The 15,680-nt window shown below is 36.4% G+C and overlaps 1 protein-coding gene across 2 annotated transcripts in view; it reads left to right on the forward strand.

The window, feature by feature from the left end:
• LOC101798236 (pinopsin) overlaps nt 1–15,680 on the forward strand; it is a 98,427-nt gene that overhangs the window by 15,870 nt on the left and 66,877 nt on the right. For both annotated transcript variants that reach the window (XM_038173269.2, XM_072031444.1), the window contains exon 3: nt 12,427–12,752. In XM_038173269.2, coding sequence (XP_038029197.2) covers nt 12,427–12,752 — 326 coding nt within the window. The remainder of the gene's footprint in view (nt 1–12,426; nt 12,753–15,680) is intronic.

Consider the following 15,680-nt stretch of genomic DNA (forward strand, 5'->3'; position numbering starts at 1 on the left):
AACAGACAAATCTTTCCTAATGCCCAGTCTGAACCTCACTTGACACAGCTTTGTGCCATTCCCACATGTCCTGACACTTGCGCCCAGGGAGAAGAGACTGGCACCTCCCTCTGTTCTTCCCTTCCTCAGGATATTGCAGAGAGTGCTGAGGTCACCCCTCAGCCAGTTCTTCAAGCTATGGAGTCTCCCTGCGCTTTGACTCCTGAGTGGTTTGGAACCTCTCTCCCTCCCTGTTCTGTGCTGGCTTAGTGTGGATCATCACCAGATGAGAGGGTGTTCCCCTACACAAGAGTGAAGCCTTAGGTTCAGAGTGGGTACCTGACTCCCCTGGGCAGCATCTTTAAACTGCTGTGTTATACCACTGAAAAACTTCACATGCTTCAGCTGAAGGTTTCTCATGCCAGCTATCAGCCTCACGCTAAATTTCAGTGGGCAATTACAGCTAATGACTTTTCCACAAATGTGGCAAAATTACATTATTTCTTCTGCTTTTAGTTTCTTAAGCCCATTTCATGTACTGCTGCCAGTACATTGGAAGTATCAGCCTATGACCAGTTACAAGCTTTTGGTTTTCATCGTGAAAGTATAGCAGCTACAATGCAAAAGACTAATAAATCACCGGGGTAAGATGTTAATTTACATATATTCCATAGTTTTTTTTCTGTTCACCACCTGTTAATTTTCTAGTTTAGTTTATTTTTATTGTATTTTCTGTCTTCTTTTTTTTTTTTTTTCTCCTATTATTATTTTTTTTCTATTGGTTTCAGTAATGCTGTCCAGAGCAGAAATAATGGATAACTTTCTAATGGAAGAAAAGATCAAATATGCAGTCTTCAAATGAGTCAATGGGCAGAAATCAGTTTAATTGAATTATCTTCATAGAGGTTTGTTAGATCAAAATCTATTCAAGACCATATGACTAAGAAAAAGGAAAAACAAACAAACAAACAAACCACCCTGAGTTGATTGTGTAAATTTTTCATAAGAAATTGTCTGATCATCTCTAAACATAACATCCACATAAAACTTTGTTTAGATTAGGACTCTGATAATTTCTAAGATTCAAAACAATTAATTCATATAAGTTTCATTTTGAGTGATAAATTTCTAAATGTTGTCCAAGCCTAATACTCCGAGATAGTACTGAAATTGCATGCTAACATCTGGCAAGATTTACTTTGAGCTAAGAAATGGTATGAATTTTGCAAAAACAGAAATAATCCCCTTTAATTTGCACTTATAAAAATTTCAGAACACACAATGGTTGGATATTATTGAGTCTTCTTTAGACTTAATTTTTATATGTGCAAGCACACTGCAACATTATTGTTTGCCAAATTTACAGTTTGTGGATAATTTCTGTTCTGCACTCCGACTGTTTATGAAGTTACCAGGGGACCTCTTTATACTGACACATTTAATCACCCTAATTAATTGATGCAAGCTGCACGGGCACTGCACAGCAGGCAGAATGAGGCCAAGCATACTGGGTCGAGGAAACTACACTGTGAGCAGAAGGCTGATCAAGGTCCCTTTGGTTGATCCACCTCTACCTAGGTGCATGCTCAGTAGGATTTCATTAGAAAGAGTACCAGGGCAGGAAATAGGGTGGCAAATTACAAACTCTGCCTCTTAATGGAAATATGGAGTATCTACATGACATGTGAAGGCGTATTATGAATATATTCTGTACACGACTTCCAGTGCACAAAACAGCTCTTCTCTACGCAAGTCTGTGTAACAGGTCCAAAAAGTGCTTAATTTTATCAAAACCATGTTGTTTTTTTTTTGCTACTTTTTTGGTCTGCTGACTTTTCAGGGAAAGAACATCTGGCAGCACAAGAGGACTGCAGTCCAGCAACAGCTACATGAGGATGTTGAGGATTGTTTTACTGGGTATATTTCTTAAAATGGATAGTGCATTTCTATCTAAAATCCTTGTGAGAGGCAAAGACAGAGGAATAAGATGACAGGCTGCCAGATAAATATGCCAGTCAGGATTTAAATGGGCTTTTTCTAATTGTTAGAAAGCAGGTTATGAGGCAAGACAAAGCCACGGCTTAATATTCTTTGTGATAAAAGCAGAAAGTAGACATACCACCATCTGGTTTCCTCCATATAGCCTTTTTTCTCTATTGGTCAGTGCATCAAGGGCTGTTTAACAAGGAATTTGAGGATGAGAAAAAGTAGGAGCTTTCTAAGTGTTAATATCTTCTTTGGGGCTGGGGGCACTCAAGCCTTTGGGAAATTAATACTAATGGTAGAACAAGCAAGTAAAGGTCCCTTAGTATTCTGTAATTATTTCTTCCTGTTAATGTAATTACTAAATACTAGTAGTGCCTTGAAAAGGAGTGTTTATATCCATGCTAATCATTTGCCATTTTAAAATGTTCCACAGCCAAACTTCTACAATCCTAAACTTAAAGTTACGGTAACTTTCAGCACCCAATGACAATTTTGCCAGTAGACAGTCCCAGCAGCGTGTGATTTGTGGTGTAGGGACCTCATGCCTGAGGTGGTACTGTTGAGTCTTCCTGGATTTATCACCCAGACTGAGTGTTCTTTGGAACCCTGCAAAATTTTGGTATTCACGATATAATGCATCAAGGAGTTCCACACACCAGCTATGTACTGTGCAAAATAAAGTGCCCTTTCCTGTTTGTTTATTCTGAGGCCGCAACATGATATTTCATTTGAAAATCCAATTCTTATATTGTGAGAAACACTAAATAATCAACCCCCATCCACCTTTTCATGTTCTCTATTCTTTTCTCAATTTTCTTTTTCTATCAATCCCTGATGTTTATTTTTCTAAATGCCACTGAGCACTGGTGCTTAGTAGAAGTAGTTTTCATAAAGTTCTCAGTCATAACTCTCTTTCCAGAGCAGTAATTCAGTCAGAAACAATCACTGAGTATTTAAAGCTAGTACAGTTTTTCTCCGCATATGGCAGTTTACATCAGTATAGCACTTCATCTGTTCAGTGACTCAGCTTCATGAGGTTGTTCTCCAGTACTTCACAGTCAGCTTTGTTGATTTTGAGTTATTCAGCACAGTATAATCAACAAACTTCACTCTTGACCATCTTTTTCAGATCATTTATTAATATGATGAATAACACAGTGCCTTGCACTGATCCATAGCGGACTTTTCTGCTGAACATTTTCCATTGGAAAAAAAAATATAATTATTTTCTCCTGTTCTTTATTTCCTGGCTCTAATCAATTATTTATCCTGTGAGGATCTGTTATTGCAAGGCAGCTTACTATCCTTAAGAGCCTTTGGGCTAGTCAAAGCTTTATGGAAATCCAAGTAGGCTTTATCAAATGTATCAACCCTGACTACATGACATTGTCAAGGATCTTTCATAAATTATTCAGGCTTGGCTTCTGACCAAGATAGCTGTGACAGCTTGTCCCAGATTGTTATTCCTCTGTATGTCCACTACTGTATTCTCTAGTGTAATTTCTACCAATCTATCCAGTGTTGCAGAATGGACTTGTTGGTTGGATTAAATCTGCTGGAAAGGGTTTCTGTCTGCATCAGTTACAAATCGCTTCTTAATGGATGTAGTGAAAGATTTCCTTTTCTGAGGTCCTTCTGTAGGTTAAGGACTGGAGAATACTGCTTCTACTCACTGCACATCCTTCTGGTAGCAAAGCCATCTTGGATAGAGATGGGAGCAGCCTTCTCCCTTAGTCTTATTTCCCACCTCTGTAGCACATGAGGTTGTTGGCCTGTAATGATCCACAAGAAACTCTTGGCTAAAAGCTGTGTAGAGCCTAGTCTACATATTTTCACTCTGCATCCATATTGGCAGATATATCATCAGTTATTGACTTGCTCGTAACTAGTTATTGCAAAAAGCAATTTGACCACTAAACTTTATGAAAACAACTCAGAGAAGTAAATATTTTTACGGTGTTCAATCTCTAGGAATGATAGCTGACCAAAACAAAATCAATCAATCAATCAAACAAACAAAAAAGATTTTAGAATCATTAAATTTTTTTTTAGAAATGTAACTTTGATACTAAAAATAAGTGGGTGCATTCAGTGAAAAAGCAAAGGTTTGTGTGAAGGAAACTGGGTGGGTGTGCTTTGGTGAAAGCTTGGCTTCCTGACTGGCATAAGACACTGTAATTTCACCTCTTAGTTAACTTCGTGCTATATCCTGTATATACACAAACCCTAAGTCTACATACTTCATGTTACATCTGTGGAGATGCTTAGCATTAATGAGTGTCTCAGCGTGTTCCCGTTTGGAAAGCAAAGGAGCACCCCTGGCAGGAGATGGCGGAGGTCCTGCTGAGCAGCATGGGCAGGGGTGTGGATCTGCTGCTTTGTACCTGAGTGCCCTGAGAACATCCCCGTGCTACGGCAGCAGTGTACAGTCATCCCTGCTTCCCACGTGCACACAAGCCACCCTAAACTTTTCCTGAAAAGTTGTTGTACAGGAGCTCCATCTAGTGCTGACAACGTTTTTTATTCTGACTCCCAAAGGCAGCTGGATAAATACACCCACATGGAGGCAGCCAGTTTAGGAGGCTGAATTTGCAAATGCTCACCCTGCTTTCCGGAATCAAAGGGATCCTGCTTAACATATGGAAAGTGAGATTGAAATTAATATTGGTGTTTTTTGTTGTTGTTTGCTTGTTTGTTTTTGTACTGCTGGTATCATTGGGATGCAAAAGGGAATTCTATTTAAGCCACTGGGAATAAATTGTTGTTTGGTCCATGGACAGGCATGTTAATAGCACAAAAGCATAGTACTGCTCAGAATTAAGATCACCATTAATGTACAACATACACACATTTAAAAATTCAGTAACAGAGGAAATAAAGAAAAAAAAAAAAAAAGTAATTCTTTTCTATTAAAACTAATGCATACTCTCTATACTGAAGATATCACCAAAGACAAAAAGAAGGACATATCATACAAAGGAGGATACAGAGAAATGTTTGCTGAGAAAAGATCAGGAAAGGTTTACTAAACAGGGCCAGTAATGTTTCCTGTCAGATTTGTCCCAGCGGGCTTGGATGCAGCAGTGGTTTCTTTCAAGCACCATCAGAGTTACACTGTTACTCCCATTAGAGATAAGCAGGAAGAGGATTCTTCAAGGAAGAGAAAGATTGCCTACTCTATTGGACTCGTGAATGCAAGTCATATAGGCAAAAGAAAACAAATTATTGCAGGTATTAAATAAATAACTATTGGTTTATTTACTTATATTCAGAGTGAATTGTTGATATTTGAATTGGCCTGTATTATGAAAGACTAAAAAGGCAGCATTTAAAAACTGGCTGCAACTGCCAATGTGTAGCACTTGTGGGAAATATTTTCTCAATTTCAAAGCGGCAGAAGTTCTTTTAATGATTTTAAAGTCAAAGGAAATGGTGGTCTGATGACTAAAATGTTTGAGCATTCAACTAGAATAAGAATCAGGAAATGCAAGAATATTTTATTTATATAATAATGTTTTATTCTATGTTTATAACAAATTATTAATAGGAATATCCAATTACAGCCAATTATGTTTTGGAAGCACGTTCCATTCTCAGCTGCTTCTGTGAGTTATAAGATGTCTTAATGTGATTTGTTTATTCACTAAAGTATAGATGGTGAACTGTAAAGTTCAAACTAGTCAGGCTAGTACTGGTTAGCCGTCCACTAAGACCGATGTTCAGTTTGAGTCTATTTATCTTTGCTCTGGAAAGTCTTCTGTGTTTATCAGTTTTTCTTTTTGACTCTGGAAATGTTTGGGATCTTCTACTAAAATCGGTCAGCAGATAGAGTTTGGCCCATAAAACAAGTATAATCTGTTTTGTTTTGGAGGGAAAGAGAAATAGTACATAATATACTAGCAGCCAGAGGGCAAGAAACAGCAGCCACTTATGTCTTCCACACTCCAGACCTGTTTGCCTTCTCTCTGAATGTTTGGTTTTGCTCCTCTTCACTTTTCTCAGAAAAGGAAAAACAATCAAACAAACAAACAACAACAAAAAACAACACCCAAACTTGATTAAAAATTTAATTTGCGAAAATCCATACTCACAACCCCTTTCTTCTTTTAGTACTATATTAATGGTTGGACTTAATAATCTTAGAGTTTCTTTCCAACCTAAATGATTCTAGTATTATACACTTAATCCACCAGCCTTGGCAACTGTGGAAGTTGATAGAAGGCTCTGTTAGTTGAGCTGTTTGTTTCACACACACTCACACAAAATAATAAATAAATAAAATAAAACTTGCAAAGTCTTGCTGGAGATTATATTTGAGATAGAGAGTTTTTTCCTTATCTTCATGATAAGAATGAAGGGTATGTTATAACACTCAGAGGTAGAAAGCACAATAAAATAAAATAAGTTTTGTTCCTCCTCCCCCCCCCCCTCATTTTTTCCCCCTTTATGATATGCCTCGATAACTTCTGAGTTTTTGGAAAAGCACATCTGCTCTGGGGAGGCCAATTTTCAGGTCAACAAATGTTGAACCTCTCTTGGCCCTCTCCCCATTTCTGCCCAGTGATTCAGCTTCAGGAATATTCTGCTTTTTATCATCATAATATGTAAGAAGACCTTACCTGTAAGAAGGTCTTTGATGGATGCAACTGCTGCAGTGGAAATTACTATATTTCTGTGGAAGAAATACTTTGATCTTAATGCTACACAGAGATCAGTAGTTTTGCTTATCAGTATTAATGTAACTAGTACATAAAAGGTGGAAACACAGGTGATAGAAAAGCTTGCTCCATGTGCAATCTCATGAAGTCTCTGATTCTGTAGCAGCTGTTACGCAAGGTACTTTGGCCCAGAGCTGAAAAAATTTTACCTGAAGATTAAGCTACTATTAGAAAGGGAGTTTGTTGCTTTTTCCCCTCCCATTGACCCCAAACCTCTCTACAAATAATATTTTATAGTTATACCTACAAATTATATTTATACAGTCCCTGAGGGATGGTATTCGGATATTTTTTCAGAAAGTTTTCTAAGGAAATAATGATGTGAAAATATGTTGGAAATGTCCTAACTTTTCTTTTAAGTTGCTTATATTTTTTATGTTTCATTTTAATATGTCATGTAAAACACATGAAATTAACATTTCTAACATAGAAATTAACATTTCTATAGACAACTGACAGAAAAACTCTCATTTAAATTCAGGAAAGTTAGTTCCCTGAGAAACAGCATCAAGTCACAGATCAAGCTAGTTTTGTATAACTCAATAATATATTTATTTAATACCAGTTGGTAACTCAACTTGGAATTATACTGGAAACCTTAAAATTGAGGTACTAAGAGCCATTATCTGAAAAGGAATAGTTTATACCACTCTTGTTTGTTGTTTACCATTAAGTTCTTGGGTAAGTGTGGTGAAGCAGGTCAGCTGGTAGCACCAATAGGATAATACTTCAACACAAGATTCCCCAATATTCCCAACTTGGGGTGCATTTAATCACAAAATTTTTTCCTACTTCTAGGTCTTACTTATCTCCATCTCATGGTGTCACAGAGCATTTGATCATATTCTCCAGCTAATGGAGCAGGAGATTTAGCAGCTGAAACCTGAGAGGTTAGAGGGAAGGGACAGTAGCACGTGGGAACTCTGGCACTTATTATCCCCTTGATTTCCTTCTGGTGTTCTGTCCGTGGACAGTGGTGGCTGACTCTGGCAGGTGGTCTGATGTACACCTGAGGGTACTCAGCTGGCTCCATTACACTTTGGGTCATAGCAGCAGCAGTATGGCAAAGTCGTAAGTATAGGTGGGCTGCTGGTACTCAGGTTTGCACCACCCTCCCAGCTGTCTCACCCCAGCCTGGTCTCAGCAGAGGCTTGTTGTGAATTACTGAGATTGGTATGACTGTGATCCTCAAGGAAATGTAAAACACCAGAAGATATCTCAGAAGAAGTGTTGAAATAACAGTCAGTGCAGATAATGAAGAACACTGCTCCCAGCAGGAAAATCGAGCACAGGTTGACTCCAGCAAACCTGGAGCTAACGTGTGCTGATAAAGCCATAGCACAACCACTCATTGCAAAGGGCCCTACACTATATTGAGAAGATTGTGGCACACTGTATCTGCCATTTCTCTCCCTGTTAGCTCACTGTGAAAGAGATCGTGCTTGTGCAGGTAAGTATATTTCTAGCAAACACACTTTCTAAGCAAGGAAATTAAAACAGGGAGTGACAGCCTTATCTGACACATATGAAGGTGAATGTAGTCAGGGTTCAATAGAACAAACAATGGATTACTTCATAACAGTGGACTCCTAAGGTATATGAAAGTTCTATCCCCAGATCATTTTTTGGCCAAAGAGGTACCCATAAGAAAGATGCCTTAAGAATGAACAGTCACAGCCCCTTGTTCTCCCTGCTACATGAAGGAGATCCTGGACAGACCACTAGAAAACAGACCTTTGGACTTGTCTGTTTGTGTGAGTGAATGAAAAGTGTGAGGGAGTACGAGTGGGTGAAATCAGTTCACATAGAGATTTGGTGCAACAAAAACATCTTGTAAGAGCTTGCATCTAGTTTTGATCCATTAATGTCCTGATGGTGCTACTGTATACCTACAAGCTCAGTCTGCCTAAGCTTACCTGTGGTTTCTTTTCATTTTCACTGGTCATTCTTAACCAGAATACAATGCAGGATATACATCATGTCAAGCAATGATGATACTTCAGGACCCTAATCATGGTGTGAGTTTATGACCATCAGGAGCTTCAAGAGGGACAAATGTACCTAAGACATTAGTCAAAACAATTACCCAGTATGGGCTGAATCTCTAGAATTCTTGTTTTTTCATAACCTGCACATCATTGGCAGCACGCATGCTGTTTCTTATTACTACATCACAGCGAGAAGTATAAAATAGCAAAAGCCAATATGAAAATGTAATGCGCTTAACTGAGACTCACAGGAACAGAGCATAGTATTTACTGCGTCCTTCACCTAGTGTCAAATTCTCTGTTGTGTTTTCAGAAACAAACGTACAGATCTTTAAATAAAAGTAAATAATAGATAACATCCCAGATGGTAGTCCTATAAATGGATGCCTGTCTTGGTTTATGACTTGAAATTTAATTTCTCACAATCTACTCACTGCAACTAATTGCTGTGTAGAAAAGGCTCATGCTTCAGATACTGCTCATCTCAAAGTCATTTATTTCTCTGGCTAATTTTTGAGTAATTATTTGTTCTTGTAATGCAATCTGCAGTAGGTTTGTATGTCATCTTTCAGTTCTGTTTAGCAAGAATCTCAGCTTTGTTCCTGTTTCTACATGAAATGTTGAGGGAGAAAATTACATTTCTCAATGCAGTTGACTCCTGTGGAGTTATTTAGCTAGATACTAGCTCAAGGTCCTAAATATCTGTTGAAAGCAAATACTATTTACATGTGCAGTTCCTAAACTTAATTTTGTTGTAATTTTAGAAAACATTACTCATTTGAAATTAATATACACAGTGTAGCCAGTCATAAATGTTGCTCCAACATAAGAATGAAATGTAGGGATAAAGCATTGCAATTAGCTTTAAAATTATAATGTTTTTCTTTTTATAACTTACATGATTTCTTTTAAATTCGTTTTCCAGTTATTAAGATTATGGAGATTATGTTCAAGTCTTTCCCCTCATCCATAATACTGAAGTATTTAATTGCGGTTGTTGTTGTTGTTATTGTTGTTTTTAAAGCTCTGATTCTCACTAATTCCTATGACTGCAATAGATGTGATGTAAAGTAGAATACGGGTAACTGCAGGACTTCTGATGAATGCAACAACAGTTAAGTGCTTAAAACATTAAGAAAACTCTGGTATACAAAGAAAGGAAGCAAAAAGAAAAGTAAGGAGCTTTATTCTACTTATCTAGTCTGGATTACAGATCTTTTCACAGTCCAGAGGGTATTGAGTGACATCTGGAGAGACAGATGAAATGTGCTCTTTAGCATCAGAACCTTTTTAGGGTGAAGGAAAAAAAATTCATGCAAGGGTCAGTCTAGAAACTCCTTCCAAGAGGGCAGCTGCAGCACTAGGTTTATTTTAGATGTGGTGCTTTGATGTTCTTGCACCATCAGCTGGCTCCTGCCTGCTCTTTTCTCACCTGGGCAGGGAACAAGGTTGCAGGAAAACCTTGTGTTGCAGGGCCTGGCATAGTCAACTACAGTCTTGGATCAAGGTTATTTTTGTACAATGGTTTTAGCATCATGTGTATACACAAGATATATCATCGTGTATATGCACCATGTATATAATGCACAATGTTTTATTAATCAGACTGGGAGAGGGATGTCATGCCCTCTGTTGTCTTTGTTTCTCTCCCATTTAAGTAAGAAGGTGTTTTTCTTACTTCAAGGAAATTCAACTGATACCCTTCAATTCAATTAAATTCAATTTAATTTTCACTGTTGGAAAAAGCTAACTGTTCTATTTAAATTTTTATTCTTAATATCATCTTATTCTGTCTTCCAAAACATCAGTTCCAATCTTTTCAAGTATTTTTTTTTTATTTTTTGTAAATAGTTATTTTGTTTTATTATATTTAACCACATGAAACACATTGCTTTTATTGTTTTTTTTTTTTTTTTTTTTTTTTATCTTTTAATACCTCTTATGAAGTATTCTTTTTTTTTTTTTTTTTTTTTTTTGCCTTCTTGCTTGGAAAGCATCTGAATTCAGTGCAGAGTGGTGCTAATATCATCATTATTAAAAAGTTCAGCTATAGAACAGAACTTAAAGTCTTACTGTGCCAAAAAGAAAGATAAATATTGATTTTTTTTTTCTTGAACTTTTGTGGTTTGGGATTCCATATATAACAGTTCTCATCCTCAAGAGGAAAATGTAATATGTGTCATGTCAATGGAACTCAATAATAAAAGGTGAGTGAGGATGAAATGGCTCCAGCCCAGAGGTGTAATTAAGTCTCCAGTCTTCTCCTGTGTGGAAAAGAAATGTGTGTGTGTGTGTGTGTGTGTGTGTATATATTTGCTATATATTAAAGGAAACTGTATGAGGACTTTTGCATTTTAAATTGATTATTAATACTTGATTTATTCTTGACTGGCATTGCCATGGTCCTGATTGAATAACTGAGCATTATTTCTACATCATTTAAAGATGGAACCCTGCTTTGGATCAAAACTAACAATCCTGTATTCATGGACAGTTATTATCTTCAGATATTATGGTCCTTTGCCAGGGAAGTTTGAACACCTGATTCAGACTTTCTAGCTAACACTGTACCCACAAAGCTGTAGGATATTACCAACAAAAGTATGTCTCATCTGCCACCTCATCAAAATTAGGACATTGTGCCCTCAGTTGCTGTCAGAGCTAACACAAGAGCAATATAGCGTAATTGTAGACAATGCATCTAGGAGTGGAAAGATTTTCTGTTCCCAAGACTGCTTTCCATTAGGCCATGATGGTCTAATCTGAAATGAGTAACTAGATTCATATCACCTTACTGAGTCCTAAGTTTAAAATAAAAAATCTGTGTTTTTTTTTTTTTTTTTTTTTTTTTGTCTCAGGTACCTGTGTAACCTGTGTTAGATTTCTTCCAACAAGTTCCTTCTGTAATAAATCCTTGGAAGTGGTATCCATTGTTATGTTAACATGAACTGTAAGGAAACTGCAAGGAGAATAAAAACATACAAAATAATAGCTCAAAAACCATTGACTCATAACTAAGAACCTGACGTGCAAATCCATAAAGATTTGTAGAGGTGATGGAGATCCTGGATCTTGAAAAAGGCAATGCAAATGTCTTACATCCAGATTTTTGAATTTTCTTTTGGAGGATACAAGTGGTCTCTGAGGTTCAATGTTAACTTAAATCAATTTTTAACTGATTATGTGATTTATATGTAAATAAGGTTATAACACTCCATATCAGACTCATGTTGAGAGTTGTCTGTTGTTGCCCTATATGTGTTGTCAGAACTGAAGATATATCTATGTGATGGAGCAGAAGTGCAAAAACTGCTTTCATTTTCAGGCCACTAATTTTTAATATAAAGATTTTGTATTTATAAATGGCAATGCAACATTTGAAAATGGTAATGGATATTAAAGACTGAACATTTCTTAGCAAGGAAGTCTTTCAATAATTTTCTAGTTTATGGAGAAAGTTGATTTTTCCTGGGTTATACCAAAACATTTAACTCTTGTAAGCATGTCTAGAAAAGTAGGAGCTTGCAAGTATGAAAATCTTACAATATAAGTTAAATACAAGTTAAATATGCTTTGATGTGGTGGACCAAGTCCAGGGAGGATTTAAACATAATAATGGAGTAATTTTCACTGCTGCTTCAAATAATACAGTAACCAGGGGGGAAGAAAAAAAAAAAAAAAGTCTTGTTTCTTGGAACTTAAAATGGTTACTATGTAAAATGACAAAAATAAACATTTAAATTGGTTCATTGCAGGCATTGTGTCCCTGATCTCTCTGGCTGTCCTGTCCTATGAACGCTATAGCACCCTCACCCTGTGTAACAAGCGCAGTGATGACTACCGGAAGGCACTGCTAGCGGTTGGAGGTTCGTGGATTTATTCCTTGGTCTGGACTGTGCCACCTCTGATTGGATGGAGCAGTTACGGGATAGAAGGTGCAGGTACCAGCTGTTCAGTTCGCTGGTCCTCTGAGTCAGCTGAGTCCACATCCTATATCATCTGTCTCTTCATATTCTGCTTGGTCATCCCTGTAATGGTCATGATGTACTGCTATGGTCGCCTCCTTTATGCCGTCAAACAGGTAAGCTGCTGTATTCTATCTATAGTGCAAACTGCTTGGAGTCACATGTTATTTTTCCTCTCTACTGAGTTTGGCATAAGTAGATGACAGACAGCAAAACAACAAAGCAAAAATGAATGAAAAAGACCACAGAAAGTCTGAAGGAAAGGGCAAGGAGGGTCTTCACCCATCTCCATCATATTTCTGGAGTTCTAAAAAGTCATAAACACCAGATAGCATCAGTAAAGAGTCTGACTTTGTGGTTTGGAAATCTTGCACCGTAGGAAAACCAGTACATCTAGGCAATAGTTGGACTTGTAGTAAAGCCAGCATACATGTTTACCTGTCTATAGATAAGACATCTATGTAAAAATTTCTTCCTATTTTTGGATCATGACTTTTTATTAATGTCTTCTTCTTAATCTGTGGAGACCAAAATCTACACTAATACAACTCTACTGCAATTTACCAGGGGGTCAACTTCTCCTTGTAGTTCTAGGCCACATAAAAAAATAATAATAATAATAATAAAAATCCTTAAATACTACTGTTACTATCACTACTATTACCACTGGTACTATTACTACTGCAAAATTCCTCTAATGGATTTAAGGTGCAAATATTCCAGAATTAATTTTCAAAAAACCCTGCCAGGTGATGTGGTATTATGAAGTTACTTTCCCTTGGGAAAGTAGTGAAGTTATTTTCTCTTAACAAAATTCTTTAACGATAAATAATGAGAAAGTAATGAGGGTATAGGTGTTCTCTAAAAAATGATTCTCTAAAATGTTCAAATGAATTAAGTAAATGTATTGAATGGAAATTAAAAAAAAAAAAAAAAAAAAGGAGGGGGGATGGAGCAGTAAATCCCCGAGGTTTCAGATGGAATTAAAGGGGGTGTAATTCATTTTTGATTATTCATAAGGAATTAAGGTCGTGCCTTTTCCATAATTTGTCAAAATTTTCAGAACCCTTGAAGCCCAAATGGGAAATCTTTTCCTGGTTGAATGCTGAGCCAGTCAGTAAAATCTCTTTGATTAATCACATTTTAGTACTCATCTTAATGCTGTGAAATAGTAATACGGAAAAAATTTCCTTTGATTGTAAACCATTAGAGTGAAGTTTCAGAACATGCCTGGTCCCTGGGCAGCAATATCCTTTATCATCATCTTAAAAAAGGAGTAGGATCTTGGAAGATGTACTGCTAATAATATTCAGAAGATATAACTTTTGTTTCTTCTTTCCTTCAGTCCTTATTGCCCTTCCTGACGAGTCATCACCACAACATACAAATACTTTTATGGATTAAGTGCCTGTAGTATGTGTTTTATTTTCTATTTCTAAATGCAGACTTGTGTAATTTTATTCACCTTTTAAATCATTATTATTATTTAAATTAATTCATATTAAAAGTAGTGGTAATCTCACTGATCAGTGATAGTTCTTAGGTTGTGGTGAACATCCTGAGGAAATGAGCTATTATGGAAAAGATATACAATGTAAAGTCATTTTGTATTTAGACTTGAAAACTAGGTAGAATGAGTGGAAGGCAAGTTTGATTGATTGATAAACTACCACAAGGGGGGGGGGGGGGGGGGGGGAGAGAGAAAGAGAGAGAGAGAGAGAGAGAATGAGAGAGAGGAAGAACAATAATATTTCCTGCAATCCTTTCTCCTCATTTCTACATGTGCTTTCTAGAATGGTCAGAAAGTCCCTGGGACCCCTGAGAAATTTTGTGAATACTGGAAGTGAAAAAGAATCAAACCCAATCTTTCACAATCTGTTGTAGGGCATGTCTTATGGAACTGATGCTTATTAAATGTAAAGGAACTCCACTGAGAATTGGATTTTATGCCTTTCTTAAAGCTGTTATGATCCAGGGTCACAGAAGCTGCCTGAGCATTTGTGAAGTCTTGTACATATGAACACTGGATTTTTACACAAAACATCAAACTCTTTCCTGAATCTTGTAAAAGATTTCCTTTATAAGTTATATTTCAGCAATAAGAACCTCAATCAGAAAATTAATCATCAGCCCTCATCTTTCTGTGGTGTATATACCTCTAATATCACATTCATGAAATTTTCCATTTAATAAATTTCCTGTGATATATATATATAAATTTTCATTGATCCTGATGTAGTCACTGAAATACAGGCTTTCCTTCAGTCTTAGGTCCTTTAACTATTCTGTAATACACAGGGTAGATTATGAAATGCTAAAGTATGTCATGTTTCAAACTGAAGGAAGAGATGAGATATAGGCAAATAAAAATATAGTACTTATATAAATCTATGTAGAGTTAGTATGGTGATACAAAAAATACTAAGATGGCTTACTACATCCATTGTAATGTTGTTAAATTTTTGGTGTGGGTGAAAACCAAAACAAAATATTCTCTTGTATTAAGACTATATTCTTGCCTCATAGCTTAAAAAAAGTTATTCTCTGACCATCTCTGTAACATATTAGATGAAATGTGAGAACGTTGCAAACATAATAAGTTCATTATCCCAGCTTCAGCTGCTTTGTAAACTTTCTAAAATATGCATTACATATTTTTGCAAGATATAAAAAAGTTTATATATGAGCATTGTATTGTTAATGGTATTGAACCCTGAGATCAAGAGTACAGAAGATATTCCATTATTAATACTATTGTGAAAATTAATTGAGGTGGAAGAAATATCTTAATAGATTTGGGATAGTTAATGCAAGAATTGGCACTGAGCCTGCATTATCTCCTTGTAGGAAACTGTAATTATAGGTCTGCTTTTCTCTTCTCCAAATTTAGTCAGGTGCTGTAACATTCTGTCATTCAAGGCATTCATAGCTCCTATAAATTCATCTGCACTCTATATAATGGTAACAGGCATAAGGATTTCATTAACACAGGTTTTATAAAAGATCTTCTTTTCAAGGAATAGCAAATCAATATCATCCCTGTA

The sequence above is a fragment of the Anas platyrhynchos genome, chromosome 1 (genome assembly GCF_047663525.1).
Source record: "Anas platyrhynchos isolate ZD024472 breed Pekin duck chromosome 1, IASCAAS_PekinDuck_T2T, whole genome shotgun sequence".
Lineage (NCBI taxonomy): Eukaryota > Metazoa > Chordata > Aves > Anseriformes > Anatidae > Anas > Anas platyrhynchos.